The sequence below is a fragment of the Cibotium barometz genome, chromosome 24, assembly GCF_041138505.1.
Source record: "Cibotium barometz isolate CiBa-2024 chromosome 24, ASM4113850v1, whole genome shotgun sequence".
In the NCBI taxonomy this organism is placed as follows: Eukaryota; Viridiplantae; Streptophyta; class Polypodiopsida; order Cyatheales; family Cibotiaceae; genus Cibotium; species Cibotium barometz.
In genome coordinates, this window is record NC_141069.1 from 15,774,776 (window position 1) to 15,797,757 (window position 22,982).

At 43.2% G+C, this 22,982-nt stretch overlaps 1 protein-coding gene across 1 annotated transcript in view; it reads right to left on the reverse strand.

The window, feature by feature from the left end:
- Window positions 1-432: 432 nt before the first annotated feature.
- Window positions 433-22,982, reverse strand: part of LOC147624931 (serine/threonine-protein kinase STY8-like) — a 93,894-nt gene continuing 71,344 nt past the window's right edge. The window contains exons 8-16 of the mRNA XM_086818172.1: window positions 22,918-22,982; window positions 22,729-22,836; window positions 21,677-21,750; window positions 21,108-21,283; window positions 20,759-20,854; window positions 7,378-7,458; window positions 7,240-7,290; window positions 1,265-1,397; window positions 433-1,149 (exon numbers count right to left, since the gene is read on the reverse strand). The exon at window positions 22,918-22,982 is cut by the window's right edge and continues 111 nt beyond it. Of these exons, the coding sequence (XP_086674298.1) occupies window positions 1,136-1,149; window positions 1,265-1,397; window positions 7,240-7,290; window positions 7,378-7,458; window positions 20,759-20,854; window positions 21,108-21,283; window positions 21,677-21,750; window positions 22,729-22,836; window positions 22,918-22,982 (798 nt within the window). The 3' untranslated portion in view covers window positions 433-1,135. The remainder of the gene's footprint in view (window positions 1,150-1,264; window positions 1,398-7,239; window positions 7,291-7,377; window positions 7,459-20,758; window positions 20,855-21,107; window positions 21,284-21,676; window positions 21,751-22,728; window positions 22,837-22,917) is intronic.

A 22,982-nucleotide genomic window follows, 5' to 3' on the forward strand; every position in this document is an offset into this window, starting at 1 on the left:
TTGCTACCTTGAGCGAAAGTCGACTGGGTTGCTGATGATATTGGGACGACAACACAAGGCGGTTGATCAAGGACGAAAAAAAAACTCAGACGCGCGCGCACACACACACGCACACACAGAAAGTGTCGTACACAGAAAAAGTCGTACAAAGAAGGAGAGCAAAGGACAGAAGCCGGGCAGAGGAATAAACAAGTAGATCAAAACAGAAATGGGACATGTCTCAAGCCCTGTAGCTTTCCCCGCTCCTCCCTTTGGTGGATCTCACGACGGTTATTTGTAGCTTTTTACTCAAGCTACAGCCTAGACAAATGAATGAACTATCTTAACCCAAGCTGTATACATCAATTAAGTGATGGAATATCCTAGGAGGACAAGTTGAGACATAGCCGAATTCAAAATATTAGTCCCAGAATTTTTTGTGGTGCCAAAAAAGAGGGGAAGAGGAAAAATATTTGTGCAAGTTAAATTGACATTCACGGATGGAAAATCGTACGGTACTGTTGCAGTAAAGTCTAGGAGACAAATCTCTACTTAAAAGGCCTACAAGGTATGGTAAGTCTTTGAACAGTCCAATACCCTCCATTTCTTGGTTTCGAAAAACACCAATCATTGTGCGAAAAATTCGTATTGCCAATAATTGAAAACCTTGAGTAAAAGACTTTCGCACTAGGTTTGGATTGATAATGCAAGATTCTTTTGATTTGTGATTTCCGAGGCATAGGATACACTCTGTACCTTCTAAGATGCATCAAAAGTACCTGACTCCAAGAAAAACTGGAGATGAGTGCAAAATGAACCATGGTTCTATTGAAGCAGAACACTGGCTACTGAACAACAGCAAAGAACTGGCCTCTGTATGCTCCATAGCTTGATAGCCTTGAGAAACATCACAGTGCAACTGCTTTCTCACACAAGTATTGGTTCATGGACAAACCATATAGCCGCTTGAGCATCCAAGAATGGCATCTGTAAGCTCAAGCCATCCACTCTTCCTTGTAAAATCAGGGCCAACCCTATACAAATTGCTACACTTCTTCACCAAGTAAAACAAAAGCTTGCAAACTCGTTCAAAAACATTAAAGCAGTTCTAAGAGAACCAAAAACAGATTTTGTTCTCTTTTCCTTTTGCTTTTGTTCAGCTCCGCCCACCTGCAGAAGCACATGACTGATGAGTGTTTATCCCTTCACAAGAAAATGTGTTCTTTGTAGCCCACACACTGGGCAACCAAATGTGCCTAGATGCAATGGACAAATCAAGGCATACCTGTTAGTAGATTCTGAAGAACCAGAGAAATATCACAGAAGTCTGGCCGTTCAGAAGGTTCAGCTTGCCAGCACCTTTCAATAAGTGCCGAAAGTTCTTGAGGAGTTTGTTCAGGAATTTTGGGCCGCAAACCCTAGAAGTCAAATCTCAGGTATTTATTAGTTAATATAGAAATCAGGCAGCAAAAAAAAACTAGTCTTTGAAGACTTCTACCTAAAACGTTAGCCTCGTCTACATTCAGGAATACTTTTCTGGAACTCAAACCTATGAATCAATTTCAAAAAGTAAAAGCCATTACTATACCAGCCATCCGACAAAGTCGAGCATCCCTTTCAATCAATTACATCATGCAGATAAACCTGTAAGCACACTTGACGAAACCTTAAATCTTCTTCTTCTTTTTTTAAGATATCAGTGTCTCCTCTGAAGCAAAGAGAAGTCATCCCTGGACCCTTCTGCAGGGCCTTGGAAAAGGCAAAGTTTCTTGCAACCAGAGACCTGTTGCTTGTCACAAGTCTCATCAGCTTTAGTGCTAACAAACGACATGTGGCAACTATGGCTAGGCCCAGGACCTTTGTTTAGTAGAGATCATTGAAATTTTTCAATTGGAGCCACATCTCTGTGGTAGTGGTAGTGGTGAGTGGTCTATGTAAGGAAAGCTGTAGATGGCAAGGGCCCCTTGCCTCTTCCATTTGCCTTCCATCCACAAGAACTTGCACCAAGACCACCTTCTTTTGATTGGCATGAATGAACCTTGGGTCCATGCAAACTTCTCTTGGCATGGCTAAGTACTATCTCCATATCTAGTGAGCATTCAAGAGGGGCTTGCGCCACTCGGGCTGTACTCCTAGATGACCTGCGACTGTGTAGCTTCTTGGATCAATAAATTGCCACCCTCCTTGCCAATGATAGTTCAGTTGTGCTCCAGTAAAGGAGCTTCCTCCAGATGCTCAGAAAGAGACGGGCAATCTGCTTCTCTGCCGAAATATCAAGGCCCACCTGGTAGCCCAAATAGCATAGCATAGTTGTTTCTCGTACCAGTACGAACCCATTCATACTGTACAGTTTGTACGGTACCAATTTTTTTCCAACCCCCCCCCCCCCCCTCTTTGAGAATAAAATTCCAAATACTTAAAAAATATAGAAATCTTGCTTAACGAGATCCCAAATGCCCGCAATACTTCGCAACTTCCGTGTCCACTCAGTATTCCATATGGGGTTGCTGAGAGACCTTAAAAATCTGGCAAGGTAGACTGGTAGTGTACACTTGATTGGTAGGATGAGAGAATCTTGCTACATCACTTGGAGATCCTTGGTATAGGTACGCTAGACAGTTAGATCCTCAAGTTATGTACGAGGGAGAAGATTTGGACATGGCCATTTTGATCTAGAGAGGAGTCCCTAAACCTATCACCCTAGATGCACTGCTCATATTTGTGCAAGGACAGTCCCTTAGTCATAAACGCTACACTGGGAGCCCTTTGGTATTGCATTACCCATGCAGGTTCTTTTTTGGAGACAATTGGGAGATCCAATTGGGAGAGACACATCTCCATGTTCTGGTTCCTCAAGCACTGTAGACTCCTCCCCCCCCAACCTTCCCTCACGTTCAAGCTTGAAGCTCCATAGTTTGTAGGTGTTCAAAAAAAAAACGTATTTTATCGTACGGTATCCAAAAATTTCATATCGTACCAAAAATTCCCATACCAGGACAGCTATGTAGCATAGTGGTTGGAATCCATCCAAACTTGTCAACCGAATGCCAAGTCAAGCTGGGTGTGCTGCCCGTCAATGCTGTTGCCCATTGCAAACCGACAGCTGCTTACTTGCTGCCCAAACAGCTTGCAGCTGCAACTTCTTTCTGTCACCAGCCTGCTTCAGGCTCTCACGTGCACCATGCCTACCCTTCATCTCGATTCTCCACCCTGCCTAGTTTGCCTTTTTTCCCCTTTTCTTAGCTCATTACTCTCACCTTGCCATCTTTTGTACTTTTTTTTGCTCTTTATAAATACAAAACCTCCACTGAGAGACTTGCAAGTTTTGGTAGTTCTCTCACACAGCGCACTCAAGTGCCTGGATATGTAGCTAGCCTCGAGAGGCTTATTGCTGGCATCCCGCTGTTAGCTCTATGGAGGAGGATTATTAATGACAGTGCATTCACATTGGAGCTTCCTAACAACGGAGCTCTCCTAGAAATTCCTTGAAGCCTTCTGTGGGCGAGATGTCAACAAATCCTCCTGAAGTGGTTCCCAATGAAGAAACTATTGAGCCATATTTACAGGAGTCGCACAAAAAATCTTTTCCTACAATCAATAGACCTTTTTCTTTGTAGACCATCCAGATCTTTTGTTCGCTTAGAAACAAACACTTCAATCTAGCCGAATCAATCAAGTTGACAGACATGCTACCTGTGCACCACTTAATAAAGAAAGAGTTTGACCTATTTTCACCAGTAGTTCTATGAATATTCCACAATTTTTCCTTGTTGAAAAATGTCTTTTGATATTTAGTTATTTGTTTTATTATGACCCACCTCTATAGCGATGAAGCCAATCCAATAGATCCCTCCGGATTATCCACAACTCATTCAGGATCTTAAGTATTTAGTCGGCCTTTTTGATTGATGCCTTCCTCAACTCCTCAGGCAGGGGAGGCTATGAGTTGAGATAGAAATCCAAGCCACAGCATTCCATACTCAGCTTTGAAACCATGCTACATACTTAATGGCCCAATTAAGATGTGCACTAATCAAACTTTATCTAGTTCTTGTTAGAGAAACTAGGATGATTTTGTTTAAAGGATTATATGCCAAAACCCAAGTCATGCAAGAGAACGCTACTCACGATAGGTTTGCCATGCCATAATTGTTGGGCTTTGAATCGTATGGTTGCATCCAGATGGTCATTCACCAACACCACAAGTAATAAACTTCAATGGGATAGCCAATAAAAAGTTTTCAAGAGTGTTGTTAAGCTTTCAAACCAAGCACTTACCTCTAGATCAACACGCAATTAACTCAACAAAAGTAATCGTAAGTGACTAGTAAATCCACATCACTTATGAACTTTTAACAATTTGTTTCGGGAAGAAACAGACTTTTGAAGAGTTGAAGGTAGCAATGCAATCCCCACCTCCTAATTGCGCTTACCAAATTTCAAAAGCCTGCTCACTAGAGATTCAAGGACACACGTCCCTCTAAAATTTCAAGAAATGGATTTTATGGTCACTCCTACCAGGCCTCCCCATTGTTCTGACGTGTGGAACATGTTTACTTCACAACTGAAGCATTGAAGCCACACTTGGTCTTCATGTCAAAAGGGTTGAACACATGTTTCCTGGAACTGCATACTTGAGCAGGTTTGCAGAGGGTCAGCGTGTCTTGTTGCAGTTGCTTGTCAAGGTTTCAATTTGAGACTTAGATCCATATCATCCCATTGAAAGTCAAGTTCTATCTCAGATGGACTCACAACCTCTAGGCTCTCTCCCATCCCTTTTGACTTCATATGTCTACCACTATGCACACCGGCAAGGTTTAACGTGTGTGTGTGTGTGTGTGTGTGTGTGTGTGTGTGTGTGTGTGTGTGTTCATGCCCACAGGGGGGCTTTCGGGGTGGCCGGCCAGAGTTACTGTCAACACTAAGGTACATAAGAGGCCAAGAGGCATTGTTTATGCAGCTCTGTTAACGTCTAAGATGAACCACCCTAGCTTGGACATGGAGACAAGCCCTCCAATTGATACATGGATAATAGCTGAGACCTTGAGCATTGTCAAGAATGGCCTTGCGGAAGCAACACACACGCACACGTAGAGAGAGAGAGAGAGAGAGAGAGAGAGAGAGAGAGAGAGATGGAGCCGAACGGTGCTTGACTTAATTATTAGCAATGAAGATTGAATTTACAATGGGGGCAGATGCTCTTTATATATCCACGTGTAGAAGATGGCCGACCACCACCACACTTTGAGATACATTAATTTAACACCCTCTCTGTAGCTCATAGTGGGCATAGATGAACAAGCCAAGTTGATGTAGATGCAACCATGGACACCTCAGTACCGGCCGGATACCGAATACACCTCGGAAAATGCACCAAACAACCTGTCTCCTCAAGGAATGCCATCTTGAGCTTCAGCTGCCACATAGAATAATGAATTGCAGACAACTCCACATCCATGATCCTCCATTCGTTGAACTGAGAACACACACGTCCAAAAGATCTCCTGAACATTGAACTATCGACACATGACGCCCAAAATTCTCTGACAATGAACTAGGAACTCACCCCGTCCATAATGTTACCACAATGAACTGCAAACAAAAGCACGTCCATAGTGTTGTCAAGCCATTCTTCTCGCCAGATGCATAGTGCTTTGAATTCTGACACACGAATCCAAACACCCAGAAATTGAACTCCGACACACAGGTCCAAGTCATCAAAACGGGAGCACAGACTGTCCCTCTCTGGCTGAAGCACGTGGTAGCATCCATCCACCAAGCTAGAATGCTGGAGCATGTGCCAGTGTAGTCCTCGCCACACCGGCAGACGCCGTAGCATCTCTGGTAGAATCACTGTCACTATCATCCTCGTCAGCTTTGCCTTTGCCTTTGTCATTCGTCGAGCCTTGAGCTTTAGCTTTGGATTTGCAATCCCGAGCCAAATGCCCTCGCTTTCCGCACTTATAACAACGGCTCCTAGACTTCTTATTGGATTCCGATGCAGCATGTGCCGATTCTACATCCTTCGGAACTCGAATCTTGCCTTGGGAAATGAGCACTGCTTCCTCCTCAATGAGAAAAGAGCTGAGATCATCAAATTCCAGCTTTTCCTTCGTGACTTGTAAGCGTAATGCCCTCGAGACCATCTCGTACTCCTCAGGCAACTTCGTAAGAACCAAGGCAGCTAACTGGGTACTAGTTAACGCACTATTCATAGCTGATAACTGATCATGGATAACCTTTGCCTTCATTAGAAATGACTGCATAGAGGTCCCGGCTTCAAACTTGATGGAAAACAACTGGCCGAGAAGGGTTACTGCTCGCATTGTTGAGTCTCGATCAAACATTCCTGCAAGCTTTGACCATGTCAAGAATGGTCTTGCGGAAGCAACACACACGCACACGTAGAGAGAGAGAGAGAGAGAGAGAGAGATGGAGCCCAACAGTGCTTGACTTGATTATTAGCAATGAAGATTGAATTTACAATGGGGGCAGATGCTCTTTATATATCCACGTGTAGAAGATGGCCGACCACCACCACACTTTGAGATACATTAATTTAACAAGCATCACTAATGTAAGCTCATTGAAACTATGGGTATCCAGGACCTCTCAAAGGTAGTGCATCAGCAAGGTCACAACCTTGCATATCTGGCCCTGCGTATACACAAAACATCAAAAGGGCCTCCAGCCACAGAGAGTAAGAAGCATCTTGATGGATCTCATACAGAAATTAAAGGTGATTGAAGAGGTATAAGCTGCTAAGGAGAGAGAATAATGTTTTCTTGCGAATGAAACATGGCTGTTTTCTGACAGTTGAAATGATCTTCATTGGCATTAAAAAACGGACCAGACCGTGTAACCACCCTCCCTCTAATGTTCTCTCCCTCTGTAGCAGCCAGCCATGAAGGCTGCCCCCGTGTTTTTACCCTAGGAAAAGAAAAGGAAGCAATGTGAAGAAAATCTTCGTACTAAAGGCATTGCTTCTCATCCATAAACCCTTTGCATATACTAATGCTGAGAAATGGTACCCATCAAGTTCATCCTCTTGATTCTGTTCATCATTTTCAAGTCCAATATGACAACCTGCAAGTTACTTTCGTTCTGACCCTTTAGGTTGTACAAGCATATCATTGAAAGTCTTTTTAAACAGACACCCTTACAAGGATACCAAGCTGCCTTAAACAGAAGAAAATTGCATAAGCACCGGCTAGAAGTTTGGAAATCTGATAATAAAAAACTCTATGGACAAACCAATACCTGTCTTACACCAATCGCAGCCTGCACAGGATTCATGGACTCATATGGAAGCTGGCACATGCACATAAAGTGAACATTCAATTAGAGTCTGTTGGTCGCATGTCATCATGTGATATTGCACCAAAATGACTGATATACCTTTCCTGTTAATAATTCCCACAACACAATTCCAAAGCTGAAGATGTCTACTTTGTGTCCATATGGTAGATGACTGATCACCTTTCAAACATAATGCACAACTATTGCAATGTCACAACTCTCAAAACCTACCAATAGAGGAAACACATAATTGAAACAAATTCATTATGGTACCAAAAAATTTGCAGAAATAGATTACCTTCTAGTAGGAAGATTTAGTCCCAAGCTCTGTTATATATATCATAACTTGTGAATACCTCAGAGATGAGCATGCACAACATTTCACGACCATAGTCAAAAACATAGGGATTGCAGGTTTCAGAATAACTATTGCTAGAGTCAAAATGCTATGGACAGCAATTGATGGCACATTGGTATGCCATAAATGTGCCAATGCTAAGACCCCGATCATGTCATTGCGTAGCCCGCAAAGGCCAAAGATTCAAAACCCAGAAAAAAAAGTTAGGGACACCCAAAACAAGGAAAAATCGTGGTTCTTGAGAGCAGGGAACCATAATCCAACATTATGATTTCATCTATACACTCTCATGTGTTTTATGGATCTTACAAGTGGTGTGTGTATAGGCACTACAAAGGCCGGGAGCAATGATAGCTGTACCTGCTGAAGCAGCACGGTCTGTACCTACTGTTATACCACCTGCACTTGTTGCTGAACAACCTGTACCTAGTACCTACTGTACTTTATTGTACCTCCTGCTGCACAGTATCTAGCTGCCGTACCAGGCTGTAGCCGACATGAACGGAAACCGATACAGCTGATGTCTAAAGGTATGTCATGTCTAGTGAACACTCCCCGCCACCACTGTGGAGGAAGGAGCTCCGGGATCCAGGTAAGCCTCTGGGGAAATGGAAGAATAAATGTCAAGGCTAAGTCTGTCCCTGCCTCTTATTCCAAAAAGGCTCCTCGTATGGGCCTCCAAGGGAAGCTGTCTGAAAAGCAACCGATCTCTCAGGGACTACGCTGGGCCCATTCTCAGAGCTCCCCGCAATACATGTGGACAGGGACCCAGCAAGCAGGGTCCGACTCTCTCGCATCGAGCCCATGGCCATTATCTCATTGAAAGCGTCCTTGAGGCTGCCTTTCATGAGATCCCAATGTCGGAGGCCTGCTTTTCATGGCCATAGTGGGGGGCAGGCCTGCTTTAGGCCCCCGCCTGTAACAAATCTGTGATCTCTGTTAGACCTACATCCAGGCCCCTGCAGCTGAGCCAACACGAAAATCAAGACTCTCTCAGATCTTCTCAATCTTGCTACAAATCTCAGATTTCTGAATGAGGCACTCAGTGATACAAGTGCTCAAGTGCCCATTCATCAACATAGAAACGGTCCAATCTAGAGAGGTTGGGACCAATACCTCTCTTGTCTGATCTCGAGAAACTCAAACTCCCTAGGCTACACCCGAACTCTGGTAAGTGCTATGGATCTTGTCCCTGAAGAGCCAAAATCAACTCCTCCCAAGACGAGTACTTTCAGCCCCAGATGGTGTTCGGGGCATAGAGGTGTTCACAGCATAGAGGTTGAGGAAACCCACTTTGTCCTCTCCAATCCTAATGATCACCCACTGCGCTATCCCTGTGACTATAAATCACTACTGGCAAGAGCTACTCACAGACAAAGATGCATACCCCGCCCCGGAGCCCGGAGGAGCCAAAGGTGTGGGACCAAAACCGTGTGGCTTCTACCTTGGAGAATCTTCCCGCATCTATGGGTTCGCCTGGGAGAGCTGGTGCTCTTGGAGCAAGCGTATGTCAGTAGGTTCTTTAACTACAGCTGTGTGAAGCTCCTCTTTGAGGATCCTGCACCTCCTAATGCATCGTACTCCACCCAAACCCTAAATATTTCATCATAGGCCGGCCAGCCAGAAGAGAAGTGCATATTTCTCCACCTTTTTGATTCTTTGATTCCCGCCCCGTACATGAAGGCGAGTCTATATCTAGACCTTCGTGGTTGTCTTTAGCCCTTCGAGGCTGGCTTTTTGTGAATAGAAGGATCTTTTCCCAGAAAAAAAAAAAGGCAGCCTAAGCCATTCGCAGTGTGACGAGGCTCACCTACATGACTATTTGATTCTGCACGTGAATCACACTCCACCTGGTAGTATCCAGCCTAAGAGAATTCAATATCGATAATCTTTCCCGGCTTGCCGATAAGTCCAGCCTGCAGAAGATTTCTAAACTGTCCACGCACCGGGTGCCTACCCACAATCTTGCAAACCAAGGTGGGACCCCAAGGGAGGCAACGATCGATACGAGGGGTTGGAGGTCCGCTTCAAAAAAATATGTGCAAGGGACAGCGGCCTCGATCAGAGGTGACAAAGTGGCTGCCACGAAGTCCTCCTCAAGGGGAAATACCAGAGGAACCAGAAGCTTGCCGAAAGAAAGCACAAAACCTCTAAGCTAGAACCTGGAAGGAAGAGGACGGGCAAGGAAAAAAAGGGGCGAGCAGGAAAAGTAGGATGGTTGGGGCACAGGGGCTGACCGAGGGTGGAGGCAACAAACAAGTGAAGGCGGAAAGCAAGCAAGAATCCTGGCAGAGCAGGCAAGAGCCGCGAAGGAGAGAAGTGAGGGTGCACGACAAGGACTGGCGAATAGGCAAGCGGGGGCGCTAAGACTATGCAAGGAAGGGGACAACCAAGCGAAGGCCGCGCTGCGGGGAAATGGCGACAGATTCACGCCGGGCCGGGGGGGGGGTGCTAGATCTCGTGTCGATTATTAGGGTGGTGTGTGCGAAAACAAGCTTTTATATGGCTGTCCACACTCATTTAGAGTGTTGGATGGACAATTTATTATGTGGCACTCTCATGTTTTTAATATGTCCACACTCACTTAATATGATTGGGCCTTTTTATCAAATGGTCACCTCGCAAGTAAAGGATTTCACATTCAATTAATGCATATAGTGGACAAAGTGAATATTGGACACTTGAACAAGCTTGAAAAGGAATCTGGGCTCTTGCATGCGCATTAGACAAGTGTTCGACTTACATTCCTAGGCTCCCAACACTTAGCCAAAGGTGGATATGTATGATTAAGGTTCAAAAACATCATTAAAGCTTACATTTCCCACAATCACTTATCTCATAAGCATTTATGTCTTATATCTACCACCTCCTCTCCCCTCTATGAGGCTGTACAAGTGTAAAGACATCGTCGTACGGATCCGAGCGGCCATATGGACAATTGTGGAACAACACTAAGCCATAGGCGCCCGGACATGTAAATAAATAATGCCATGTGAACACACCATGGGCCTATAGTAGTAAATTAGGGAAGATGGACAATTACCTTTTTACAAACTTAATACAAATCTTGAGCCGAAGCTCTTGGCTATGGTGGTACTCCCATTCAGTGCATGTGTGATACTCCCCTTTAGTGTATCTTTCCTTCTTACCCTAATCTCTTTCTTGCATTGGTATCAAGGTCAAGCCTTGATCCATTTTCTTCTTCCTTTCATTCACTTCTTGCAAAAATTTCCAAAGAAGAGGTATGGTTCTTGATTTTCTTGATCTTCCCCAACATTTCTTCAAAAATTCTATACAAGCATGGATAATGTCTCAAGTTTCATGCTAAGAATCCAAGCTATGGTCATCTTGAAAAGTAAGCAATTTGGACAACGATGGCCAACACTTTACCATTTGGGCATGTAGACATGGAAGTTTGGTGTGGAACAATCTTTTTTCTTCCTTTGGCATGTATATGTGAAATCGCTTTCAAAAAAAAGGGAAAAAAATGGAGAAGAAAGCTGCTGCCTCCGTGTCGTGGTGTGCCTCTGAGCAACTGTCTACGTCATTGGGACTGCCCTTCGAGACTGCACTTCGTGGCTCAACGTCTGAGGAAAAGTTACGGGATAACCACTTCATATATCCCCCTAATCTTAGATATGTCGTCTCACCGGTTCGTGTAAATGGTCGAGATGTCTCGCTAACTTACGGACGTGATAAATCTCAATGTCCAAGTTCTTGCGTCCCATCAGCATGGAAAATAGCCATCTTTACACAAAATGGTTCGGCTCCGTGTTCAGGGTTTTTTAGTGGCTTTCGCAAGGGCCTTTGCTAAGCCCTACAAGCATTGTTAGTTACCATACCATGGAGATGAACTGGAGATAGAACAGGCGAAAATGGCATTAAAAACCAGTAAGCGGATAGCTAATACGTACAGTCAGGCAACGCTCGCTGTACCTTGCACCTACAGTAGCATGAATCACCGTCCCTTGCGCCTACATCAGTAGCATGAATCGACGGACGCCTTTCAATTGGTGTTCTTGCCTTGGCTATACTCCCTAGCCTTTATTTGAGATATAGTTTTGTTTCTTAAGAAAAAAAAATCATCATTTCTAGCATCAAGAATGGGAAGCTTCCATGTTCATTAACCTTTCTTTCATCATAATTTGGGGATTTTCATGAGATAATGTTGGTTCAATTCTTGCATTGGTGCATTGAGTCAAAATTTGGGGATCTTTATCATCATTGAGCCTTTTCAAAGCATTATATCAAGCTTGGGGAATTCCTTCTTGACATTAGGATTCTCATGAATCTCAAGCTTTGTTATGCTTTACATGTCGTCATTCAAGCTTCATTACACACATAAAGATCATTCTCACATCTTCATGCATAAGATTGGGACATTTCCTTGAGGATTTGAGTTTCTTGGCATTCCCTTTCTCATATCTACATGCCTTGTGGGCTCCATTGCATGAGAGTTTGAGCGTTGGACACCACTACATGCTTATGGAATGAAGATTAATACCATTAATGATGCTTAAAGCTTAATTCAAATAACATAGGACATGTCATATGCTTATGTGAAGAGGCACATGCATTGGTATTGCATTCTTGTGGCTTTTGTTGGATTGTTGTGATGTGATGGATAGAACCGGAAGAAGAGCATGACTACATGCTATGAAGAGATCAATAGTGATGATTAAATGCACTTGAGTTCATGCAAATCATGCAACTGACTCTTACCCTATCCCATGTAATTGATCATATTGCATAGTCACAAGGGACGAGGGACGGGGACGGGAACGGGACGGGGGACGGCCATATGTAGGGAACGGGGACGGGCGTAGGAACGGCACTTAAAAATTACTTTGTCAATACCACCCACTCGCCTATACGGGCAAAGCTTGCATGCCCATGGCTGTGCACCACCTCCATGAGGGGATGGGGTGTGATTGACCTCATCCCACCATGTCCATCCCGTCGTCCTACTAAGGGTAGTTGGAACTTGAAGAGGCACTACCACAAGGAGGATGCCATGGATGATGGATGCCTCCTTGTCACTTGATAGCTTGAGAGAGACAGAGAGGGAGTGAGACTTGAGCCTTGAAAGTTGAGGAAGAACTTGAGAAGTTGAGTGTGAGGTTGGGTGGGTGGGTGTGTGTGTGTGTGTGTGTGAAGCTTGAGAGAGTGTGTGAGGGTGGGTGGGGGTGTGTGTGTGTGTGTGTGTGTGTGTGTGTGTGTGTGTGAAGCTTGAGAGAGTGTGTGTGTGAGGGAGAGAGCCCTGGCTCGCCTGCTCCCTCGACCTGCTCGCCTGCTGTTCTGCTCGACCTGCTCGCCCCTTGTGTGTGAGCACGTCTGGTAAGGCGCGCCTGCTTCCTGGTCTATGTCGGGCCTGCAGCCCTCTTCACGACTTTCTGAGGGTCCCTTCTTAGCGCACAGAAACACAGCATTCTCATCGTTAATCTGCAAATCTACTAAAGGAGGTCAAAAGACTAATGTGGAAAAGACTGAAGCTAAAGGACCAAAGCCTTCAGTTCATACAGGGAACCAAGCCAATTCAGCTCAAAACAAGGATAAAGGAAAAAGCAAGCTAGTGGAAAATAATTCATCTTCTCACGAGGTTTGGCAGAATGCAAAGAAGACGGTGCCTCTCAAACAAAGACCTCTCCAATCTCGTAATTGGGATGCTTCTGCTCCATCTCCTGGTCAACCTTCTACCTCTTCGGATAGCCCCATCTCAAAGGCATGGGTCAATGCAGTTAAGAAGGGTATTCCACTTTGTGAAGAAGATGATCTAGTCAGGGAATCGGATTCTGAGGGTCAGCAAGACCCTGTGGCAATGGCAGAGGCCTGATTCCTCCCTTTCTCTTTGAGGATTGCTCATCTCTTGTACATATTTTCATGCGTACTTCTCTTAAATGTTTTTCTTATAACATACAGGGCCTCTGCAATCAGCATAAATGGAGGCTCCTATGGCATTATATAAATATTACTCATCCAGATGTTGTGTGTCTGCAAGAGCATAATCAACATTCTTTTGCTGGCCAGCATGGGTTCTTTTCAGGATATGATATATTTTATGCAGGATCTGGACAATTCTCTGGGTTGTGTATATTAGCCAGACATGATCTGCGGCCCTGTGTAGCATATAATGATCTTTGTGGCCAATGGATGATTATCCAATGTATGATCAATGGAGAGATTTTTGAAATAGGCTCCTTGTATGCCTCTCAAATTTCAGCTTCCAGAGCTCAAATGTGGGACTCCATAAACCAATATCCTTCGTCCTCAAATGCTCTACTTTGTGGTGACTTTAATAATTCTCCTCACTGGAAGGACAATACCACACATAAATCTCATATAATTCCCTCTGAAATCCAGCAATGGGAACATATGACTTCATCACTTCATACTGCAGATTTATGGACAGCAACTCACCCTTCGGTTTTGGGATTCACTTATCATCATAATGCTTTTACAGAATATTGGGCCAGGCTTGATAGATGGTATCTTATTCATGCTCAGCAATATGATGATTATACATGTCAAATGTGGACTGATTATTCTCAACAACTATCTGATCACACTCCACTTTGGCTCAACCTCTCATTTGGTATGCCTCTGGATGATATTCAGCTCTCTTTAGTCAGACATTTGTAGGTTAATCAATTATATCTTTCTCATGAAAAATTCCAGCAAATGATCAGATTGGCTTGTAAGCCATTGTTATCTCATGCTCAAGAGGATCTGGATTTTGCTTGGAACTCTTTTGTACATCGTATTCAAAATGTCATTAAGGAATATGGAAGATGGTACATGGCAGAAACCAGACAGCATATCCAGTGGGCAAAATCATACAAGCAGTCTTTGGTACAGATTAGCCATCAAAGGTCTCTTTCTGCTTCTGAACAGAATTCATTGTCTTGTGCTTCTTCCATAATTGATGCTAATGATAAACGCAAGCTTTCCAAATGGCAGACAAGGGCTAGAGTTAAACCTATGCTAGATAAGGGTTGCTCCTCGAAATCTTTCTTTCGAAATTTACACACGTACAGACAAAGTCAATCTATCATGAGAGTCAGGAAACCCGATGGTCTTTGGACCCAGACTTTATCGCAGTTAGAAAAACAATGTCTGGATCATTTTCAGCTTCTTTTTTCTCTACCATCTTCTTCTACACCTCAGGCTGCATTGGCTCGGAGCAGATTTATTGAGCTTGTTTCTCCTATTGTTTCTTTGCAAAAAGCTTCAATGCTAGAAATGTCCTTTTCAGATACTGAATTGGATGAAGCCCTCAAGCATTTGGGTAAACATAAATCCCCAGGCTGGGATGGTTTGACGGTTGAATTTTTTGTAGCCTTCTGGGATGAATTGAAGGGTCCAATCTTGAAGCTCATTAATGTAGCCTGGCAGCATCAACATCTTCCCTCAGCTTGGAAGCATGGTCTGGTTAAGCTTCTGCCCAAAAAACCTCTGTGTGAGACAATGGATGACTGAAGGCCTATCACTTTGATGCCTGTTATATATAAACTTATTGCTAAAATGTTGGTACATCGGATAAAGGATATCCTTCATGATGGACTTCATCCCAGGCAATATGGTTTTGTTCCAAGAAGGCATATACATGATAATATCTCCAATACTCTCATTGCAATGGAATATGCAAAATACTCTGCTCAAGATGTCTTGGTCATGCAGGTGGATGTGGCAAAGGCATTTGATACGGTACAGTGGGATTATGTTTCTCAAATCATGTCTAAACTTGGTTTTGGGCCAAAGCTAGTTAATGTCATATATTGGCTTTACTCAGATTCCACTGCTCAATGCTTTATAGGGAAACATTTGTCTGAGTCTTGGACTCTAGAACGATCAGTTCGACAGGGATGCCCTCTCAGTGCTTTGTTCTATGCTATTGCTTCACATCCTTTGCTTCTTTATATGGATCATCTGGTTGATACTAGACAGTTAGAGGGGCTTCAGATTTCTGGTTCACGACCTTTCATTGCACAGGCTTATGCAGATGATTCATTCTTCATGCCAAAGAACAGTCCTCAGGAGCTTCGCCTATTGATGGATACTCTTTCGGATTTCGGGTTGGCAGCTGGTCTGAAAATTAATTTTCAGAAATCAAAACTTTTACCTCTCAAGCATTGTGACTGGCATGCTATCCTATGGCCCGGCCAGATTATTTATCCGAAAAGCATAGTAAGACATTTGGGTTATCCCATTGGCTGGAAAATCAGAAATAAGCAACAAATATCTTGGGTGCTAAACAAAATTCAGGACAAATTAGAATATTGGAAGATCTCCACTTGGCCATTGCACGTACGGCTTCGAATTGTTCAGTCTATTGTTCTGGCTTATGTCCAGTTCTACCTTCCTCTCTTACATTGGTCATCTCGAGATCTTTCTTCTTTTATGTCTCAAGCCATGGAGATTTTTTGGAAAACTAAGCTTCATAAAAAAGCTTTAAGGTTGCTCAAAATGGACCTGCTTTGCTCACCAAGAATGCATGGTGGTTTGAATATTATAAACATCAAATTTCATGTGCTGGCAAGAAAGATCACTATGCTCAAAACCTTTTTTCAACAAGAGCAGCCTTGGTCTATCATGTTGGCAATTTTGTGTGGTCAGATGCGCACAAATGCTTATGGTCGTTGGCTAGTTGATCCATCGGAAGTAGTACTTGGCAAATTTCAAGGTAAAATCCCTGGTTGTCCATTTTCTACTTCCTTGATTCAGGATTGGAAGAAAGTGCTCTCTCGCATCAAATGGTCTCCCCATCCTGCTTCTATAGCTTCCTCACTTCGAATGGAAAGCATACATTGGAGTGCTGTTTTTTACTCTCCCCTTGCTGTACAACAACCAATCAGAGCTTACAATCTTATGAAGTTGGGCATCCGGTTCATTGACGACGTGGTAGATACTCGAGGGCAAATTCTTTCTTTTCCGGCAACATGCCAACAATACAATCTTGGGATGCATCATAGATCTATATGGAAAGCTATTGCAGATCTCTTACACCCTTTCATTCCGATTCCAACGTTGGATGTAAGAGACAGGCTTCAAGATTGGCATCTTCAGTCTTCAAGTTCAAGATTATCCTCTCAGCCTTTGCATCTATTGACTTCTATACAGGCTTATCGATTGATATTACCTTCTCCATGGATTGCTCATCATGCTAATTCTCTTTGGCATCTGGATAAGTCTTTAGCTTGGTGGAAAGGAAAACTGACATTGATATGGAAGTTGAAAATGCCATTGAAGCAGAGGCTCTTTCTTTGGAGATGCATTGTCAGTATTTTTCCAGTGGGAGTGAAATTGGCTCAAAGAAGGACTGCCTCTCCTCTTTGTCCAAGATGTCATCATACTACTGAGAGTATTCCGCATTTATTGTGGTCTTGTTCATATTCCAGACACCTTCTGGATAAGATCTCCTATTTTTTATCTCTCAGATTTCCTGCACACATGTTCTACAGGTTTTTCTGGATGTTTGGCACGTTATCAGCTTCTTTGTCACAGTATTCTCTTTTTTTCCATTGGATCAGATACTCGGCCTCGTGGACTCCCTGGCTACAGCGAAATCATGCATATCTGAATTCACCCCTTCAGCACCCTTATGAGTTCTTCCGAGCCTCTTTGCGGCAGTCCTTATATGATGCCGTACATGAGGAAGATTTGGATGTTTCTTGTGTTCAGTTTTTCTTTTACTGTTTCTGATGGATAGGGCATAGGCTCTTTTCTTGAGCACTGCCCTGTTCTTGCATAGAACTTTTTTACTGTTGTTTTTAAGTTCTAGGGTTTAGACATCCTCTTGATGTCAAACCCTTTTGTACATTTTTGATATAATGCAATTTCAACTGGTTTTACAACAAAAAAAAAAAGTGTGTGAGGGAGAGAGAGTGTGTCTTGAGAGGCTACAGCTTGCTTGTGTGAGAGCTTGAAACTTGAGACCTTGGCCCTTGAGGCTTGCAGCTTGTGTGTGTGAAGCGTAAAGTGTGAGAGGGAGTGTGTGTGTGTGTGTGTGTGTGTGTGTGTGTGTCTTCTTATAGGGAGGGAGGCAAGAGAGAGGCCAAGGCCCAAAGCCTCCAAGGCTCAAGGCCTATGGGCCAAGGCTAAAGGCCCATGCAAAGCCCCTCCCAAACAGCCAAAAAAAAGGGTCAAAAATGTGATCATTGTCCAAACAGTAACCTGCGGCGTTCCCATGCAGTCGTCCCCCACAACTGTCCCCTCCTGGATCCGTCCCCGGAACGCCGTCCCTTGTGAGGGACGCCCAGGGGACGTCCGTCCATTCCCGTCCCACAGTGTTCCCGGGACGGCGTTCCCCTGTTCCAAGGATCCGTCCCCTCCGTCCCCTGTGACTATGTCATATTGTAATTTCATCAAGCAATTAGAATCTATTATGGCAAGAGAGTATCCTTGGCATTCGGTAAAGAGGCTAAGGGGGAGTGTGTCATGAACTCTCCATGTCGTAATTGCCTTGGAAAAGCGGTACGGAGGAGAATTAAGTACCCACAGTAAAGAATTGGCCCCAACTCTTGCCTTGGTAAGAGGGTCGAAAGACTTGGCCGGGAGATCGGCAAGCGTAAAGCTCTTCTCCAACATTGTTTTTCTTCAACACCACACTCCATTGGGCAAAGATAAAGGTCATGCACATGGCAATGGCAATCGCAATCAATTGGGATTCACAAAAAGTCATGGCAATGGCGCTAGCAATCTCGTTCATTGCATTTCAAGCTAAGTTTGGGATTGAGATTTCGTAGCAAATGCCTCAACGTCATAGTAAAATTATTACAAATTGAGATCAAATTTGAGTGCAATTGGACAGCATTCGGATCAGAGATTAGAAACTTGGTCAGGACTCAGATCCTAGCGGTTGACTTTTCTAATAGATCAACATTAATCAACATGCGGTTGGCTTTTTCAAAATTCTTTTGGCAGATCACTAACCTACTCATCAAGACGTACGTCGCAATGTAAAGAATATAGAAATCGGACCCCATTTGAATAGTGTACCGGAAAGTGGACGTGTGCCACAGAATCCAAAACAAAGAGATATAGTACTTGTCAAAACTAAGATCCAAGGTGGTACAAGTGTTTGTCTCGTCATTGGATATCTGCTAGCAGCATAACTCGGCATTGGATCAAGGAGGTAGTTCACCTACGGGTGGACATTGAGATGGAAATCAATGCTCCACCCTCGTCAATGTCATTGTGTGGGTGATGGGTAGCTCTTGTAAGGCCCCTTGTATGAAGAATAGTCAACAAGAGTAGTTATTATATGTCGTAACTTGAGAAGAGAAGGCAGAATGCACAACACCCAAAAGTATTTCAAGGTGCAAATGTCATTCTCAACTCTTATGGGGTTATGAATAAGAGCAAAAAATATGACGAGGTTGCGAAGGAGACAAAAGAAGGACTATCCTATGAAAAATTAATGGCTTATAAGATGGGCTATAGCTTGCCTTATATATTCAGGGTAAAGCCTACTGGCAATTGCTCAAGACCACAGACGATAAAGATGCAAAAGAGGGCTGCGACGACTGATAAGGCTACAAAAAGGACAACCTGGGCCTGCAAACATACAAGACACTTCACATACCCTAGTGTCTACGCATAAAATATGAAACCAGCACACACATCGATCATAGGTTACATGTTGTGCACCTAGTGAAAGAAAAAACAGTAACAAAATCCTATCAACCAATCATAGGAAACACATTATGAGATTCCATTGGAGGTTTCTCATCTTTTGCTTAGCAAACAATTCAACTGCTAAGAAGGCCTTCCTTTTACAGAGGCAAGCTAAAACCCTAGGGCAGAAAGCAACCATAAAACTTTTCAAAACACGACGTTGGATGAATAGAGACCGCATGTGGAAGCGTCAGGAGGCCTTCCTGAGGATCTGGCAACAGGGTCCCTTTCAAAACACGCCGTTGGACCGCATGCGGAAGCGTCAGGAGGCCAACCTGAGGATCTGGCAACAGGGTCCCTTTCTGTTATGGACCTAGTCACTAATCTACGGATTAGGGAACTAATCCAATTGGGTTAGGGCGCCCCGGAATTAGGGATTAATAGGCTAATACTTGGCTAGGGTTCCTGGATTAATAAAACAAACTTAATGGCCTTTTATAGCGAGTTAGCTCTTTAGGGCGTAGTTATCACTATATAACTGAGGCTTGGGTTTATTATCGAGATATAGTTGTGCAAATGCACCATTAATGGTCTGGCTTGGACCATGAGAGCAGACATGCTCACGCCCTGCACATGGCGAGTACGTAGGTTGGTGTGTCAAAGGCCTACGGGCAAGCTTCGGTGCTATAGGACACCAGAGTTAGACACGGGCCTCTGGGATTGTGAAGGAAGCCCTAGCCTTGGCTCGCGAGAGAGAGTTGGATGTGGGTCGTGGTTGGGAGGTGAGCTAGCCTATTACCTAATAATTTGGTTTAAGACTTACCTTGGTTTTCCACCTGTGTTTAGGTAGATTGTGTTGAAGGCCTACGGGCAAGCTTCAAACCTATGGGACACCATAGTTAGACACGGGCCTATGGGATTGTGGAGGGAGCCCTAGCCTTGGCTCGGGAGAGATCGGTGGATGCCGGTCGTGGTTGGGAGGTGAGCTAGCCTATTACCTAATAATTTGGTTTAAGACTTACCTTGGTTTTCCACCTGTGTTTACCTAGATTCAAGGAACGGCTGCATACTTTCTTGCTGACAGTGTTGGTGAGCCCGCTCGGCGATATAGACCACAAGTGTGGTTATTTCCCCCTCCCCCCATTGTATGAGATAGGCTTCTCCTCCTACAGTGGCCAGCCGGAGGAGAAGAGTTTGCTTCCCCCTCGTTTTGTTTCTTGACTCTCGCTCCCCATGTGGAGACTCGTTTGTAATTAGCCATTGAGGCTGTTTTTCTTGGTAACTAATAGAAGGATTTTTTTGCCAGGAAAAAAAACATTTGACAAATAGATGCGGCTAATAGATGTCTAAGGCACTAAAGGATTAGATGTGCTGGCAGGAGTATAATTTCACGACTATAGCCAAAGTTCCAGTACAAACCAGAAAGAAAGCCCTTTACAGGCGATTATCCATCTCTAAGCAATGTGTGCAAAACAAAACTTTACAGGTAAGCTGAGAATAAATGCTTACCTCTGGAGCCATCCACCTATAGGTTCCTGTCTCTGCCGTCATTGCTCCATTTTGAGACTGAAAACGAGCTACACCAAAGTCTGCTACCTTGACAACCTTTCATGGGCACGAAAGAACGGTTTCACACTTACTGAGTTCAACTACCGATGTATGGATACAACCAAGACCCATGCATATGTTCATGATACAAAGACCCTGACGCGACAAAGTATTCATAACAGGACAGATGATGTGTAGCTGTATTCTGTAATAAGATAAAAACCGTGTACTATAAATTGTGCTTTCACCCAAAAGCAATCAATAATGAGCAGATTTGTGACCAAGCCATAGAGATTAGACCTCAACTTACGTCGTTTTCATCTAATAGAAGGTTGGCAGCCTTTAGATCCCTGTGGATTATGTTATTCTGGTGCAAATAGTCCATCCCCTTGGCAACGTCCAAAGCAACCCTTAATAACATAGGCAGTTTAAGGACACATTTCTGCTTGTGTAAATAGTCATAAAGGCTACCTCCTGCCATAAATTCTGCACCAATACACAGGAATGTTGAGCCTGAGATCAACAATTTTAATGCTGTAGAGAAGATTGCACAACATAATTTGATATCAAGAAACACATGGGTAAGTATTCCCATGGTGAAAAATACAATCACACCAAGACTACCACTGGAACCCAAAGAAGCATATCACACTGGAGAAACCTGATGAACTCCTCCCAAAAATTAAGTCTAGTTTAAATGACCTTAAATTTGATGATTTGATGAGAGAGATTGCTAGAGAGTAGCACAATTGCAAAAAAATCGGGGACTAAAGAGATTTGTCATCAACAATCAAAAAAGAAACTCATCCCATAATGTACACAGCCATATCCAGCATTAATGCTTGTCAACGTCCTAATATAAAACATGTAGACCCAAACCTGTAACTATACAAAATTGGGACGCTTTTGTGCAAGCTCCAATGAATTGCACCACATTTTTATGCCGAACCTTTCTGAAAAGATAAACACATCATGTTGTTACACAATCAGAAAGAAGAAGCAAACAAAGTAACATTCATCTTTCATAACTTCAATCATGACCAATGATTCACAATTGCCATGCATGAAATCAAACAGCTCACTCTTTCACCATTTAACAGATGCCAGGGAAAAACATTGTTGCCAAAACTACCTTTCAATTCAGATCTCAACATGACTTTGATTGAAAGAAAACAGTGTAAGAGCAAAGTACAAAAGCATGAGACTGTGAACGTCATGCAACATACCACATGCTATGGCATCCCTACTCACGTTTTTAAAAAAAAAGTTTTATCAACTCTTCAAGCAGACCTTCAGGAGAAATTCAACCAAGATCTAGAATAACCATGCAAATCAAATGTATTCAAATCATCCTTGTTTATTTGAGCCAAAACTGTTTGGGTATACAAAAAGATGGTTATACTGATAACTCATTAGCATAAACTGACAATTCATAGGGCTAAGTAAATGCAATGAAATACGTCTGGACAAAGTTTCTAGTATCATGACAAGATTCACATAATTAAATAAGTTCTCTGAAAATAAAATGTCAATGTTGACCAACATCATCCAGTTATCCAGATATATGCCAGCATTATTTCAGCATAGATGCCAAATTGCTACTTCACGTCTTTTGCTATTAAGATCCAGCACAACTTAAATAACTTCTAACCAAATTGAGGAGTATAGCATCAAATGGCATGAAAGGCTTTTCCAAAAACAAGAAATATTATCCAGAGATTGTATATACAATGGGCCTGGATTTCATCATATAACACCTTTTCACCTAGTGACTTGTACGCTAAGATTTTAGTGTTCCTATTTTGCATAGGCATTTGAGCCAACCTAAGTTCTCAACTCCATCCACACATCAAGATTAAAACTATTATGATCGCAGTAAAAGTTTTCAAGAAAGTAGCTTCGGCGATAAGAAGAGGACTACTGATGAATACCTCATAATGAACACTTCCTGAGAAAACTCTTGCTCCAATTCATCACTTAGATTTTCATGTTTCAACACCTTGATAGCAACATCTTGGCCACAGTAAGTTCCCCGAAATCTGTAATGTAAACAAGAAAAAACCTTCAGATTACATCAAAAATATGCCCAGCCACAATTGTTTATTATGGAGCTGACTTACAAATCACCAAAAGAACCAGATGCAACTTTCTGCTCGAGTTTCAACAAATTCCCATCAAGCTCCCA